We start from the raw sequence: 15,700 nt of genomic DNA, 5'->3' as shown, positions 1-15,700 counted from the left end.
CAGTCAGTTCCCCAGCCAAGCTAGCCTATGGGAGATGCTAAGGAGAGAGTTGTGTCCTAAGCCCCACCTTTCTCAGGCTCAAGGAGTTTGACACCTAAATCCATATTGGACAGAGGCACCTCCCTCTGCTTTGGATTCTCAGCTCTGAACTCCCTTGAAATTAGCTTCTTATGTTGTTTTCTGCAAGAAGCCAGTGGGGAGAAGAAATAGGCGCTCCCTCGTAGCTTTTAGCCCAGTGGCACGATATTCACCTGGGATGTGCAAGACCCCTGTTTCAAGTCCTCCCTCCACCTGAGGGGGGAAAAGGGAATCTGCCACTTCTCAAGTGACTATCCTAGTCACTGGGCTATGGGACATTCTGATAGGGGGGTTCCATCACTCTCCTATTGAAGCTGTTCCACTGTTCCATATAATTAAAGAGGCATTGAAGGAGAAGGGCAGGACCCTGGGTCTCCCACATCTCTGGTGAACACTAGGTGTCTTAAACACCAGACTACAGAGTCATTCTCAGCTTGTGTGCTTTCACTCTCTCTGGCCCAATGACCCTTTAATTATTTATCCACAGTGGAACAGCTTCAACAGGAGAGACTAAGCCTCAGATCAGAATATCCCATAGCCAGTGGGTAGACCACTCACCCAAAAGCCAGGGGATCCCTGTTCTAATCCCTTCTCCTCTCATGGGGGAGGGATAGCTCAGTGGTTTGAGCATTGGTCTACTAAACCCAGGGTTATGAGTTCAATCCTTTAGGGGGCCATCTGGGGCAAAATCAGTACTTGGTCCTGTTAGTGAAGGCAGGGGACTGGACTGGACTTGACTCAATGACCTTTCAAGGTCCCTGCCAGTTCTAGGAGATTGGTATGTCTCCAATTATTACTATTATAGGGACAGAGGGAACTTAAGCTGGGCATCTCCCCCATCCCAGATGAGTACCCTAGCCACTGGGCTAAAGATTATGAGGGAGCTCTTCCTCCTCCCCCCATTTAAGCAGACTGGATTGGGCCTGCAGGCAAGTTAGGTGGAGAAGCGCCTCTCCTCCTCTGGTACGTGCACTGCTCTGGAGTTTAGGCATCCAGACACCTAACATGAGGCTGCAGTGCGCATGTGCAGAGGTGGAAACATAGGTGCCTACAGAACTTTTAATGCAAAAACTCAGGCACTGAGCTAGTTTGACACCTATAGGGTTTGGTGGCAGCTGAGGGGGGTGGGGCTTGTGAATCCCAGTGGGGCCTGATTCTGAGATTTAGGTGCCTAAAGAGGCAGCTAGGCACGTAACTTTGTGAATCTAGTCCTAAATTACTAAAACACTTTTGAAAATCCCACTAGACACTGATCTGAATCTTTAGGTGCCTAAATATCTTTGTAAACCTGGCCTTAAGTGCCTAAATAACTGTAAAAATGGGACTTAGACATTTTCAAAAATGTTACCTGTTGTCTCCAACACACAAAGGCTCAAATCCTGGAAATAGTCACATGCTTAACTTTACCTGCATGAGTGATGAAGCCAATGGGTTATTCAAGTGACTAAAGTTAAGCATGTGCATAAATCTTTGCAGGACTGTGGCCCAGAACAGGAGAAGCCAAAAAGACTCTTTAAAGGGTTTGTTTCATTTCAACATATAGAAGACACTTTCTTCTTTTCTGGTTTAAGAACCATATAACACAGTAAACAGAAATTTAACTATGGTATCCCCCACTGTAATGCTATTGGTATTTCTGACCATGATTGACTTGGATAAACATGCAAAACATTAACTAACTCTTATTTGTTTCCTTTTTGTGATGCTGCCAATAATTTTGGGAAATTTTCTTTCATTTTTTGTTTATTTTTAAACCACTTTCAAATAAAATGCTTGTGACAAGGATGACGCTTTAGTTTCAATATGGTTATGGGAATGTATGGACTCCCACGCATTTCATGAGCACAAGACTGAGCTGAAAGTAATCGTTGGAAAGCAAACTAACCTCTTTGAAATAAAGGACACTTAAATGTAAGGAGACCACTTTGTGACCTACTGAAACTCAGCTTTATCTATCCCTAGAGCTCTGACCTGAAGTCACCTGCCAATAGTTAGGGAAGAAGTTGTTAGTCTCCCATATCCAGCACAAGCAGATATTCAGCTTTCCCCTATCCTATACAGATTAGCTATTACTTTTTCACAGGTTCTGTGGCACAAAAGATGCACGTTTCACTTGTAAAGAATGCTTAAGAATGACGTTGGATGTCAAGACTTTCTTACCCAGTGCACGCCAGATCAAACAGAAGAGGAGGGTGAAGCTAACAAAGGCCCAATTCCATTCATGGTTTTTTCCAACCGTGGACACTCCCATGAAAATAAAGATCAGGGTCTCACTGACACTGCTCAGCATCTTCATGAAATACTTTATGGTTGTGTAGGACTTCTGGGAAACATTCTCCTCCACATACTTATTCATGGTCATGGCACAAGCTGTTATCCTGCAAAGTTAAAAGTTAGCGTTTAGTTTATTTTTTAAACCCATTCATCTAAAGAGAACAATACTGGGGAAGGATAGCTCAGTGGTTTGAATAGTGGCCTGCTAAACCCAGGGTTGTGACTTCAATCCTTGAAGAAGCCACTTAGGGATCTGGGGCAAAAATTGGTCCTGCTAATGAAGGAAGGGGGCTGGACTCAATGACCTTTCAAGGTCCCTTCCAGCTCTAGGGGACTGGTTTATCTCCAATTATTATTTTTTTATATTATTAATGTTCAGCTAGGAAGGGCTCCCTTTGATATTGGTTGTCTCTTAAATAAAAAGCATAATTAATTCTACCAACTACCTATTTTCAGTTATATATGTAGAATGTATTTATACAAGGTTTTTTTCCCCAGAGGTGTGTTTTCTAAAAAAGTATTAGTGTAGAGAACCTTTTCTCACAGGTTGATCCACACAGCCCAAATGAAAGACCCTCTGCAGGGTCACTCAAGACTCTAATGCAGAGCTTCCAAAACAACCCCTTCAAAGAAACACAATGCAAGACATCACACCTGTCCTTCAGCATACATATGTTTCCAGCATGAGTGAGTGACATGGGGATGTTCGGTACAATCATCCAACATATGAGGGAAGAAGCAAGGCTTACTAAGACAGACATAGACAGCAAGGGCCAAGGACTTAGCAGTTTCTCGCTATTAAAGAACAACATTCATATTTCTCCCTTATTCCTCTATGTCCTCTGATAACAAGTATTTCTATGTCCTTTTCCATGATGGTCATAACTCAGTATAATGATCTATTTCTGTTCATGGACTGACTCTGAGTAGGAAAGAGATGACAGGGGCCTTGGGTAAAAGGCTCAAAAAAGTCTCAGTGATTTAGGTGCCTAAGTTCCAGTTTCAAAAGTAACTTAGGTACTCAGAACCCTAAATTTCACTGAAAGTCAATGGGATTTTGACTTTGAAGGAATGACACTGATTTCTGATTTCAATGGGAGTTAGGCTCCTAGAAGCTTTTTAAAATCCCACTTGGTACCTATCTGCATCTTTAGGCAACTAAATACCTTTAAAAGTCTGGCTGAAAGTCACTTTTGAAAATGGGACTTAGGTGCCTAAGTCACTTAGGTAGTTTTGAAAATCTTACCCCTTTTCTACAGAAGGACTTCAGCCGCCAGCATAGTTGCCCCAGGGCAAATCCCTAATAATGCATGGCTATGTTTTATTGGTACAGGATGATTGGAACCAATGTGGTTTAGTTCCAGCCTCAAAACCACAGTAATCTACACTTGTACTAATCATACTGCACCACTGAAAACCATGTCAATAGTAGTTTTTTGCACTGGTGCAGCTACATCTGTGACTGAAATCCCACTGTAGAAAATACCCTATTTCTTTCATTGTGTTTTTCATATGTTCTGTCAGCTGGCTTATTGTATCACAGGTCAAATGTCCAATTTTTTTCTTGTGCTTTGTGGGGATCACTCCTTTAGGGCTTAGCTTTTCCCCAGGTGCCATCAGATGAACATCACATTGAGATTTTGAGGGCAGTACTCTCATACTTTCTGTGGTTTAATTTGACAACATGAGTGCTGCTAATATGTTTTCCATGGAGCTTACTATACTAAAACTAGTATAGTTTTGCCAGCTAATAATGCTTGTGATTTAGGGTATGTCTACACAGCAAATCAGCAGTGAGTCTCAGAGCCTGGATCAATTGACTTGCGCTTGCAGGACTTCAAACAGCAGTGTACATGTCTGGACTTAGGCTGGAGCCTGGGCTTTGAAACCTGGTGAGGGAGGAGAGTCTCAGAGCCAGGGCTGCAGCCCAAGCCGAAACATCTACACTATTATTTTCAGTGCTGCAGCACAAGCCCCGCTAGCCCAAGTAAGTTTATCCAGGCTCTGAGACTTGCTGATGCAGGGCACTGTTTGCTGTGTACATGTACCCATGGTGTCTTCCAGTTTTCAGATGGTACTGTCCCTTCAGTATTCTGCAAGCTGCTCAAATAAACTTTTAGTCACTCAGCATTTATGGAATATTGCAACCAATATATGAGCAGGCAAAGTGACATCCAAATAGATGGGCATAAGTATAGGAAGCTAAGTGACCAAGTATTTACCTCAGGTGTGTGTGTTGAGAGCATGATCCCTAGCTGAGACTATCAAACAACTGTCCCCCTTGATCTTATGTGTTTGTGGTTAAAGGGATATGCTGCCACCATGCAGCTCTTTGCTGATTTCCCAGTTAAAAACTGGCTTCATATAAACCTGCATAAGAGTTTTTGGTCAAAGCACATGAAGCCCAGTGGTTTGCAGATAGAGATGGAAAGACGTGAATCCATTTTGCCTTTCTGCATGTAGCCCCTGAAAAATAGCCTGCACTAAAGCTGCACATCCCAGCATGCAACCATAATCCACTTCCTTATACGTTTAACATGTGTGTTACAACACTCAGAGTCACAGAAAATTCTGGCTAAACTTGGACCTATACTCTTCATCCTTCTGGTATTTGGGACATTGTTTTCTGTTGTCCAGTAGGATGATGCCTCTTGTCTGTCTGTTGGAGAGACTTTCAGGGGAGAGGGCCCTCAACTGAGAATGTTCAGCCCCTAGTCACAGAGTCCCATCTTTGAGACAGCCTTATCACCCCTGTCAGTCATAATCGCCACACTGGGGCACTGAAGGAGTGGCACTCATAGCGAGAGGTCAGGCCAAACCCACTGAGGGCTCTAGAGATTTGAATCAGCATCTTTATACACATCCAAAATTGAAAGGAGAGCCAATGCAAGGTACAGAACACAATGAGACAGCATGTGCTCCCTTTATTTCTCTGGGTTTGGGGCTGCTGGAAGATAGATCAGTTTCACTTTCTGAATAGCCTGTACTTTCTAGCACAGGCATAGTTATGCTGCAGTCGTCCAGTCTGGAAGTGGCACTATGGGATAACCAGGACTAGGACTGTCTTCTAGTGGAAGATTTTCCATCTTCTAGTGGAAAGAGCAAACTAAATGTCCTTGAAAACCAAAGAGGGAAGAAGGCATTTCTGGTGATAGATGCTATTTGTGCATCCAAAATCAGCAGTGAGTCCCAAATGACTTCAGAATAATGCACTACCTTGAGCAGCTGTGGGAAGATGACAATGGGGGAAGTTGAGGTTGTAGTTGGTGACACTTTCTCAAAATGGTACCCTCTCCTAGTAAAACTGCTTCCATCATTTCCTGATTTAGCTTGATCTTTTGTCCAGATTCCAATTTCCTTCAGATACTGGGAGACAGTGTTGTTTACTCTGGATGAGAAAGACTAATAGCTGAATATATTAAGTCCTTTACTCCTCTAGGATCCCTTGCTACAGCCAGAGCCATAAGTGGCTGATGAGTCTTACCCCAGTAAGGGGGAATCCAACTCTTCCCTCTCCCCATGACAGGCACGATGGAGACTGGAGGGGCAGGGCTGGAGCACAGTGTGCTCTGCTGATCCCTGACTAGCGGAATGGTTCCCAGGAGAGTGCAGTATGATGAGTGGAACTGGAAAAAGAGGGACAGGTTTCAGGAGGGAATGAGTTTAGCGTAGAAATGGATGCCCAAAAATGCAAGTAGGGTGGGGCTAGGGCTAGGCCATTACCACTCACACAGCAGGTCCTCATTGTGCAATACTGGCCCCAGCATGCTTAATAACAATCTCTTTCCTACAGTGCTGTCTTCCTGCAACCTCACGTATTGCTAATGAAACATAGACCAGTCAGTGCAATCTGGAGCAGCCATTTGGCTCCTCTTTGAGGGCTGGCTCTGTCCCCGGACAAGCTGAGGATGGAGGAGGAATAAAGTTAGTGTAGAGCTACCTTTGCATCCCCTGGCCTTCATCTGTGCTGAGCATGAGTTTGACATTGGTGAGGATTGTGTCCAATATCGCCTTATTGTAACCCCAGTGTTTTTATGCAGATGTTGAGTAAAACTGAATCTAGGATGTAGTCTCTGGGTCCCTGCACCTGTGGGTTCTTTGGGAAAAGGAGCTTGTCATGACAGGCCAGGACCTGTCAGAGAAGAATGGGTGAAGATCTCATTCTTCCCCCCTCAACATCTTTGGTTTGGCCTGAACGTATTGTCCATGATAATGTAGCCGTTGTCTTTTGCCAGGACTCATTAAGGTTAGCCCGAAACCACTCCCAGAAGGCTGTGTGAAGCAAGGTGTCTAACCAATATAACATTTCACCTTCCTGACTTTCTGATTTATTGGGAAGCCTGACCGTCACAGTGTACAAACTAATAGAAAATGAAATTAAATGTTAGATTCTATTGATTCCCCTCTTAACTTTAATTCTTATCATGATTACAGACAGGTAGGAAAGCCCTGCAGCTCCAGGGTGAGTCAACCAGTTTTGGGAGCAGTTTGTTTTTGGATCCTGAGCTAATGGAGACTCTGTGCACGGATGTCTGAAAATAATCTGTCACCAGATTAATTTGTCCCTCTGTAACTTAATGCATCTCATATATTTAACCACTAAAATTTAAAGGGACAGCATCCTAATTTTTTATATATATTTTTTCAATAACAATATTACTTTCACTTATTGAATGTCAGTAACTGACTTAATTCAGTAATGTATTGAGATTGAGCAGTGCTATCAATCTTCATTAATCTTCAAATGATGACTATGCTACAATTAGTCAATGTACAATTTTGCATTTGATAGCTCTTTAGATTAGTTACTTCTATTTGAACAAAAAATCCTATGTGAGTTTCTTCATTTGGAAAAATGAAATTACAAGATAGCTACCAAACTTCTAAAAGGTGCAAAATACAAATATTATTTTAATATTTTCTTTCCAATGCAGGTTAATATTGTCAACATAATCTGCGAGTGGGAAAGCCTAGGTGTTCTCTTCATTTTGTTTTGTACTTCCTGTTCACATCCAATTTACATGTCGCTCCTGCATTCTTTGCTCTCAGACTGTTGACTCTGCTATGTTAAAATCAGGAAAAGAATAAAGGACTGATTACCATCAAATTGTATTTTGTCTCCCTTCGACTAATGAAAGTCCATTTGCACAAACAGTGCAGTTTCTGTTGTGGTTGGAATAAACTAGAGTTCTGGATTCAGTCCTCAAGTTTCTTTGACCTACTAAACTTAACTGTAGTTTCAGTGCATGTTTCTTTTAGGTTGTTCATTCATTGTTGCAAAAAAAGAAACACATATTAATAGTTCTGCTGTTTCACAAACCTTATAAAAACTATAAACAGAAAATGTAGTATTATAATTTGAGGTGGGACTAGACTGAAAAGTTCAGCTCCGCTGCTACTGTTTCTAATTCATGGTTTTGATTCAGGCCCAGCTCTAATTACATCATAATACATTTCCTTGCCTTCAGAAGAGAACACTCTAATAGGGACTATCTGGGAGATGATTAATCCATTACAACCTACTATTTTTGATGAGTCATCTGGCCAGGAGTTATAAATGGCTGTTTCAAGAATCACTTGTCCCCATGACAAGTATGTTGCATGGGATATTTTGGCTAAAAGTAAAAGGCATTAACTCCTTTTTTTCCTCTTCTCCTCTGGCTTCAATCAATTTCCCAGCTGCACACAGGTGAGGAGACAGGGTCAATAGATATTATTTATTTGATAATGATGCATTTTCCTTTCCAGTAATTTACCAGTGCCACAACTTTAATATGTCAGTTTCAGTGTTCTTTTCATTCAGGTAAATGGAAACTGGATTTTAGAAGTTCAGGGCTAAGTGGCTGTGATACATGAAAACCTAGAGCTGAGGGGTTGGGGGAAGAATTTATTTGAAAATAATCTGAAATCAATCTTTGAAACAGCATGTTTTAAATTAAATGTACACAGCCTTCCATCTGCATTGGTACAATGATTCACTGTTCACTCATCTCTGGCACCTGCAGCTATCACATATGCTTCAGACATGTCAACAACCTTTTTCCCAAAGTATAAGGATCCAAGACTTTTACCTGGATGATAGAGTAAACACCACTTTCAACCTCATTTTCAAAATAGAGAATATTCTGATTTTCTAAATAATACATTATAGGACTGTTTTGATATTTCATAACTTCTGTCTGGAAGCCACTAGGCAAAAGTGGCCAGGGTTTAAAGTCTTATACAAATGATGAGACGTCTGGCAGTGCTGTCTTCTCCAAGTACTGCACTGCAGTGTCAGCTCTCACTGTGAGCCCAAGTCCTGCTGTGGGACTGAACCCACGGCCTTCTAGTCTTTGCTGTTCAAGATGACTAAATAGATGCCAGAGGAAAACCTGGACCTGCTATTAAAATTTGTATTTCAATGCCATACACCATGTGCTTTTTGTGCTTTATTAAATTAAGAGGTAGAACATGCTTTTGCTTTTGCAGTGTATGGGGTGATGCATAGCTGCACTGCCCCGAGGGGCCCTCTGCCCATATGCTCAAGGTGGGGAGAGGAAGAATAGATGTACAGTGTCTACTTATCCTATCCACAACTGGAAGGCCCAAGTAAACACCACAGAAGAATAAAGGGGGAAGGGAGCTTACTCCCCACATGGGCTCACAGGTCAGGCTATAAATGATCATTATTAATCTATTCCAGAAATGACCAAGCACAGTATTATGGATATGGCATGTTATTGGAAAGAGTAAAATATTTAATAATAATTAATATGTATAAAGTATTATAAACATGAAACAAGTTTAGAGTAAAAACACGTTCAAGATACATTTGATGATAGATATATTGTGGTCATGTTGGAATATCAAATAGGAATAATACTACCTACCACTTCCTCCATCTTTCATACCCACGCAGGGGCCAATCACATGTTGACACTAAGGCTGTCATAGTAATGAATATTTATCCATACAGCTGTATACTTTCAGTATTATTCTCCACCCATGTGCTTATTCCATTTACACATTAGGAGACATGCAGTGTTATTAGTTTTATATTAGGCTCACAGAGTCCAGTTCAGCATTTTCATGCAAACTATTATGACTTTTTGATATAATGCTTCACTCCCCTTTTTGATATGGGAGCCCTTTAAGTACATGATCATATGCTGCCAATGACATTTGACTAAGAACAGGAGGAAACTGGAAACCACACAAATGCTATCAATAGCAACCAGTGGAAGAGATGGGTCATTTCAGAACTAGGTCAAACTGGATTTGTATGTTACTTTATTTCGGTTCATATCTAAGAAAGAAACACATGCACCCTTCAGTTCTTTACGTTCATTAGCATGCCTTCCACTTCTTTCTCTTCTTCTTTTTGGGGGTGGGGAGAATATTTCTATGTTTATAGTACTTAAATAATTAGGGTTGTTTTTCCCATTTAATTGCTTCTTAGCCCTGGAAAAACTTGAATGACCACATCAGTGATAAATCAACAATCCTATCTTCAACCAGATACTAGAAAAGGTTCTAAAAACAACAAAAATGTCACCAAATATTAGAGATACTAAGTAGTAACCTTTAAGTTTCATAAAATATTATCGCTTCTGAAACCTGACTGCCTCATGTTTGTCACTAGAACAATGCAATACTTAAGTGAAAGAAGATTGTTCTTTACACAATATTTGCTTGAATCACAATAAACTGTTTTAATTTATTTGATGTCATGATGGTCTTTTCTAAAACTTAGGTCATTACAGGTCATTTTATGCAGTACAGGAAGGGTGACTTAGTTCTTCCTTTTGAAGCGCTATGGGGGAGCACTATAATACTTTTATCTGTCAGAAATAACAGAGAAAATATTATTTTTGTTTGCAATTACACACACACACACACACACACACACAAAGGGTTAGATTCACAAAATGACTTAGGAGCCACTATAGGTGCCTAAATTCAAGAAACAGGCCCGCTGGGATTCACAAAGCCCCTGCTCAGCTGCCTCCAAGCCCTATAGGCATTTAAACAAGCTCAGCACCTAATATTTTTGCAGTAAAAAGTTCCCTAGGTGCCTATGTTTCTGCATGTGCATTGCAGCCCCATGCCAGGTATGTGGACACATAAACCACAGAGCAATTCATGAACTGGGGAAAGAAATGCATTCTTATGCGGCCAAATTCAATAATCACCACTCAGAGTTCGCATGCCAGACTGGGCCCCTATAGACAAGTTTATACAAAACAGCAGGGGGCGCAGGGGGAAGGAGAAGGAGGATGACCATCTTTCGCATAACTTATAGCAGCAGTTAGAATACAAACCCAGGAAGTGTGAAACCCCTGGTGCAAGTTCCCACTCTGCCTGATGGGGAGAAGGAAATTGAACTGGGCTCTGTCACCACTCAGGTGAATGCCCTAGCTGTGGGGTTATGGGATATTCTGAGCTGGAAAGGAGGTCCCTTCAGTCTCTCCTGCTGAAGCTGTTCCATGGTGAATAAACAATTTGAAAAGTCACAGGGCCAGAGAGAGAGAGAGAGTGAACAAGCATGAGAATTGCCGGGAATGGCAAACCACGGCCACTGGGAACTGCAGGGGGCCGTGCCTGTGGACGGTCAATGACAGCAAAATGTCTCGAGGTTGCCCACCACTGATCTAGCCCCAAGAAGCAAAGATCAACAGTTATTATAAGATCACTTTAGAGCAAGATTCTGAAATTCTTAATCCCATTGGTCCTAATCTTACTCCCAATTTAGTAAATGGGAGTTTTTTCATTTAACATTAATGGAACAGCATTGTCTCCATTCAACAGTACTTATTCAAATAACTAAGTACTACTCATTGTGAGGTACAGCCTGCAGAATCTAGCCATCACTGATGTCTGGCTTTGCGTTGCCATTTGGTGCTATTATTACTAAAGTACCTTTTTTGTGTACTTACGCCATAATGCCTGAGAGGTGAAACATTTCAGCTGTTATGTATGACAAGTAACTGTAGAGGAAGACAAAAAGTGGCTCAATCACTCGGATTTTATGGGTGAAACGGGTTGTAAATGCTGCCACAAAGCCCAAAAAGATTCCAATCAACACTCCACCGATCCCCACCACAACGAATTTAGCAATTCCAGCAAATACATCAATGGTCTCAATTGTGCGCATCTGGCAGAAAGTCTTGAACAAATTGTACAGGACCTATGGAGAAAAGAAAGCACATTATCAGAAGCCTTCCCAATTCCTCTCAGTGTCACTGTAGTCCTGCATTCTAATGGAAGACTTTGTATTTTTGTCTTTACCTTGAATTCACTTTAAAAATATGCTAAATAATTAATAATCTACTTATATATTTATAATATGTATATATATACTATTTTTCATCCATAGATCTCAAAGTACTTTACAAAGGGGGATAAATATCAATATTCCTGTTTTGCAGATTGATTTTGCAGACACTGAGGTACAGAAAGGCAAACTGACTCCATCAAAGTCACTCAGCAGGTCATCAACCACGCCAAGAATAAAACCAATTTCTCCAGATTGATGCAAATTCCTGTGTCCCATCTATGCTACCAATCATTTTCAGACTTCCTAACTTCACATTTTCCCTGCCCGAGGCAAGATTTTTCAGACTCAAAAAGAAAAGAAAAGAAAAGAAAAGAAAAGAAAAGAAAAGAAAAGAACGATTTGTTTGTTCACCAGTAAAATCAAGTAATTCCATTAGACATTTGAGGCTGTGGGACAACAGGTCTGAAAACATATCTGCTCAGCCGAACTGTGACAGATGCAAACCCAGAATGGCTACAATGCCTCTTGCTCCTGCCAAGTTCCATTTAGAACAACATGCAATGTGATCACCTGGGTTATATTTTAAATATAATCAACTGATTAGAGCTCTGCAAAATCATAACCAGAAGCCATGAGTAGGTCTAATGCCAAGCTACTGGGCCTTCTAACAATCACTCAGATATCTTTAAACACTCACTGCCTCTGAAGCGGAACTGAATTGATTATAAACTCCCATTGACTGCAGATCTGCTGACTCTGGAACATTTCTGGATAAAAATAGAAGCCCAAACAACATCTAAAACAGACCAACAAGAGACTTCAAAAGAGCTGCAAGGTGAAGTTGTTAGCATGGTCAGCTCATCTGCTGAACGAGGCCAGTTGGCCTCATTCGGTAGAGCCATAAATTGTGTCCTCTGTATCTGACCCCAGGATGCTCAAAATCTCTGTGATAAATTATTTCTTTAGAAGCAGGTACACAAACATGAAGACCGTAACAAAGATCTGCAGCCTGGTTACAGCACCACGACTGCAGTGTATGTACAGAATGGTAGGTGGGAGTCAGTGTCATTTTGATCATGGCACACGTATTTCAGGCCTCAAAAACAGTGGGCTTTTTAGCAAAGTGTGCTCATTTGTGTTTAGGTTAGATGCTGTTTGAACTGAAAAGTGTTTGTTTTTGTTGAAAACAATTACACAATGAGAAGGCTCCATATAAATACGAAGAACAGCCATTCCCCAAATATTGATGCAAACAGAAACACCTTTGCATGAATGATTGTTAAGACAGGAATAGACATGTCTGAACCAAACAGCCATTTGGAATTGGAATTAATATTTGCCTGCACTGTTTTTGCAGTACTGTGTTAGGCCAACCCTAATACCATCATAGACATGATAGAGAGATTCAGCTACAAACTAACAAGAAAAGTCAGGCTTTAAGATAAGCTTTAAAGAGAGGATATGATTCAGTGGCTTGGAAGGAGATAACATCAGGTAGATTGGGAAGTATAAGTGGAAAAACAATATTCCAACTGTGGAGGATCATGGGAAGGGAAAGAAAAATGGCCAATACTGAAGGATCAGATAGAGTGGATGGGGGATATGAGGTCAGTGAGATAAACTGGAGAAAATCCTTTAAAAGTTTAAAAATCAGGAAGACAACTCATTGTTGAATTAGGAGATGAATAGGAAGCCAGTGATGGAGAAAAAAGAGAGAGATGGTTCCAATTCATGGAGCTGTCTGGTCCTTATGACATGTGGAAAACTGGAGTTACATTGATCATAAAACAGGACATTACAGGACTGATGGCAGGAGATTTATACACGGGTAAGGATTTCAGGAGAGATAAGGCCAGGTAAGAATAAATGCCAGTAATATTCGAGATACAGTGATGGCGGATTTACACATGGGGAGGTGGATGGCTCAGGGAAAGGGTAATGGGCTCTGCAGACTTTCATCTCTAGGTCAGCATAAGAAATTTAGCTCAGCTGGTTAATCATTAGACATCTGATGGCTGCTTGGTGTCCTATAGGAAATAAGTTGGTGATCTCAGTGCAGCTCCAACTGGGCAGGTGCCCACATCAAATTAGCACTAATTGGAAACTGGGCTTGTAGTCTCCATGTGGATTTGAACTATTTCTGGGTGTATTCATGGGAATCCATGCTGAACACTTCTCTCCTCCTCTCCCCCACAGACATTTCTGCATCTGGGGAAAAGCTCTAAATTTTTATTAAAAATCTGACAGATTTCAATGATAAATACCTGAAGACTTCAGATACACCTCTACCTCGATATAACGCAACCTGATGTAACACAAATTCGGATATAATGTGGTAAAGCAGTGCTCCGTGGGCGGGGCTGCGCACTCTGGTGGAACAAAGCAAGTTCGATATAACGCAGTTTCACCTATAATGCGGTAAGATTTTTTGGCTCCCGAGGACAGCATTATATCACGGTAGAGGTGTATTAAAATCTATGAAATATTTATATGCCTCCATTAAATATTAGCATGTAGGTCTAGTGAAAAGAAAGAATTTGATAAACTGGCTTTGGCTCTCAGTAGATAGTGAGAACTAGATAGAAAGACATATGGCATGATGGTGCCATGCAGTCAAGTAGCAGCAACAATAATTGTTTATATAGTAACTTACCACCGTTATGGCATCATTCAACAGAGACTCTCCAAACACTAGGATGTAAAGCTGTTCATTGACATGAATATTTTCAAAAACAGCCAGCACTGCCACAGGATCCACAGCTGAAATTAAGCTGCCAAAGAGCAGGCTCTGCAGCAAAGTGATATCGGTCAAGCCAAATATTTCAATCTGGCAAATTGCAAAGAGGGAAAGCCCAATGCCAATAGAATTCCAGAGCGTGCCCACTACAGCATACCAGAATATAGTACCAAAGTTCTCAAAGAACAGACGAGTTGGCATGAAATACCCAGCATCGAGTACAATCGGTGGAAGGAGATACAAGAAAAAAACATCGCTCTTCATTACAGGTGGGGACTTTTCCTCGGCTCCAAAAATAATTCCACCCAGTAGTAATCCAACCAGAATAAGGAGGCAGCTCTCGGGCACGATGGAGGGCAACTTGTAATAGAGATGAAAGCCTTCAAGGGGAGTTCAAAACAAAAGAAAGTAAAATAGTTACTTCTCCAGAATCTACAAGCAAATCATGTTATTTTATTCTTTATACTAAAGAAATAATAATCACATGATAACTTTATTTTCACTTCAAAGAAACGTTCAGAGAAGCAGAAAACAAACACACATAATCTCATTGTGCAGCAAGAGGTGGGGATAGAATACAGGTCCTGTTTGGCAGATATGTAGATTTGATAGTCATCTCCCAACCTGCCCATTCACCAGGCAAATCCAGACCATGCAGTAAATACACATGTAAATGAGCGGTAAGAGATCTGACTTGACATTTGTGCACAAGTTTACCATGGCTGTGCACACGGTTGTGGTAATTGTGCACTCTAATTAGGCAAGAAGCCACTTAACATTTTGCATTCACAATTCTTAAAATCTGGGCCTTAGTGCCTCATTATTTCACAATTCTGCTGAACACCCAGTGTGCTGTCTGCTGTACAAATACATAGAAAACTTCTTGGAAGAGATTTTCAGTGGTGACCTAAAGGTTCCATAACCTATAGGCCAGGGCCAGATTAAGGTAGGGGCTTTAGGGGCTGCAGCCCAGGGCCCCAACTCAAGGGGGGGCCCCACAAAAATAAATCACAGGCAGCAATCTCCAGGCCACTAAAAGGGGCTCTCAGGCAGGCTGCCTGTATGCCGTGACTCCACGCCACTCCCGGGACCAGCCAATGGGAGCTACAGGTGTGGTGTTTGCAGGCACAGGCTACACACGGAGACCTGCTATCCCCCTCCCCCCAGGAGCCGTAGAGATGTGCTAGCAGCCAGCCGCTTCTGGGAATGGCATGGGGTATGACAGGCAGGCAGGCAGCTTGAGCCCTGCTGCGCCACCGGCCGGGAGCCGCCTGTGGTAAGCGCCTCCCGGCCGGAGCCTACACCTTGCACCCCCTCCTCCACCCCAACCTCCTGCTCCAGATTAGAATCCC

General features: G+C 41.7%; 1 protein-coding gene across 1 annotated transcript in view; it reads right to left on the bottom strand.

Annotated features, from left to right (window-relative positions):
• The window catches only part of SLC9A2 (solute carrier family 9 member A2), a 38,102-nt gene that overhangs the window by 14,509 nt on the left and 7,893 nt on the right, over positions 1 to 15,700 (bottom strand). The window contains exons 2-4 of the mRNA XM_045010864.1: positions 14,265 to 14,728; positions 11,271 to 11,521; positions 2,239 to 2,456 (exon numbers count right to left, since the gene is read on the bottom strand). Of these exons, the coding sequence (XP_044866799.1) occupies positions 2,239 to 2,456; positions 11,271 to 11,521; positions 14,265 to 14,728 (933 nt within the window). The remainder of the gene's footprint in view (positions 1 to 2,238; positions 2,457 to 11,270; positions 11,522 to 14,264; positions 14,729 to 15,700) is intronic.

Source organism: Mauremys mutica, chromosome 1 (genome assembly GCF_020497125.1).
Source record: "Mauremys mutica isolate MM-2020 ecotype Southern chromosome 1, ASM2049712v1, whole genome shotgun sequence".
Lineage (NCBI taxonomy): Eukaryota > Metazoa > Chordata > Testudines > Geoemydidae > Mauremys > Mauremys mutica.
Note: the sequence above shows the minus strand (reverse complement) of the source record. Positions and strands in the feature narration are given on the sequence as shown.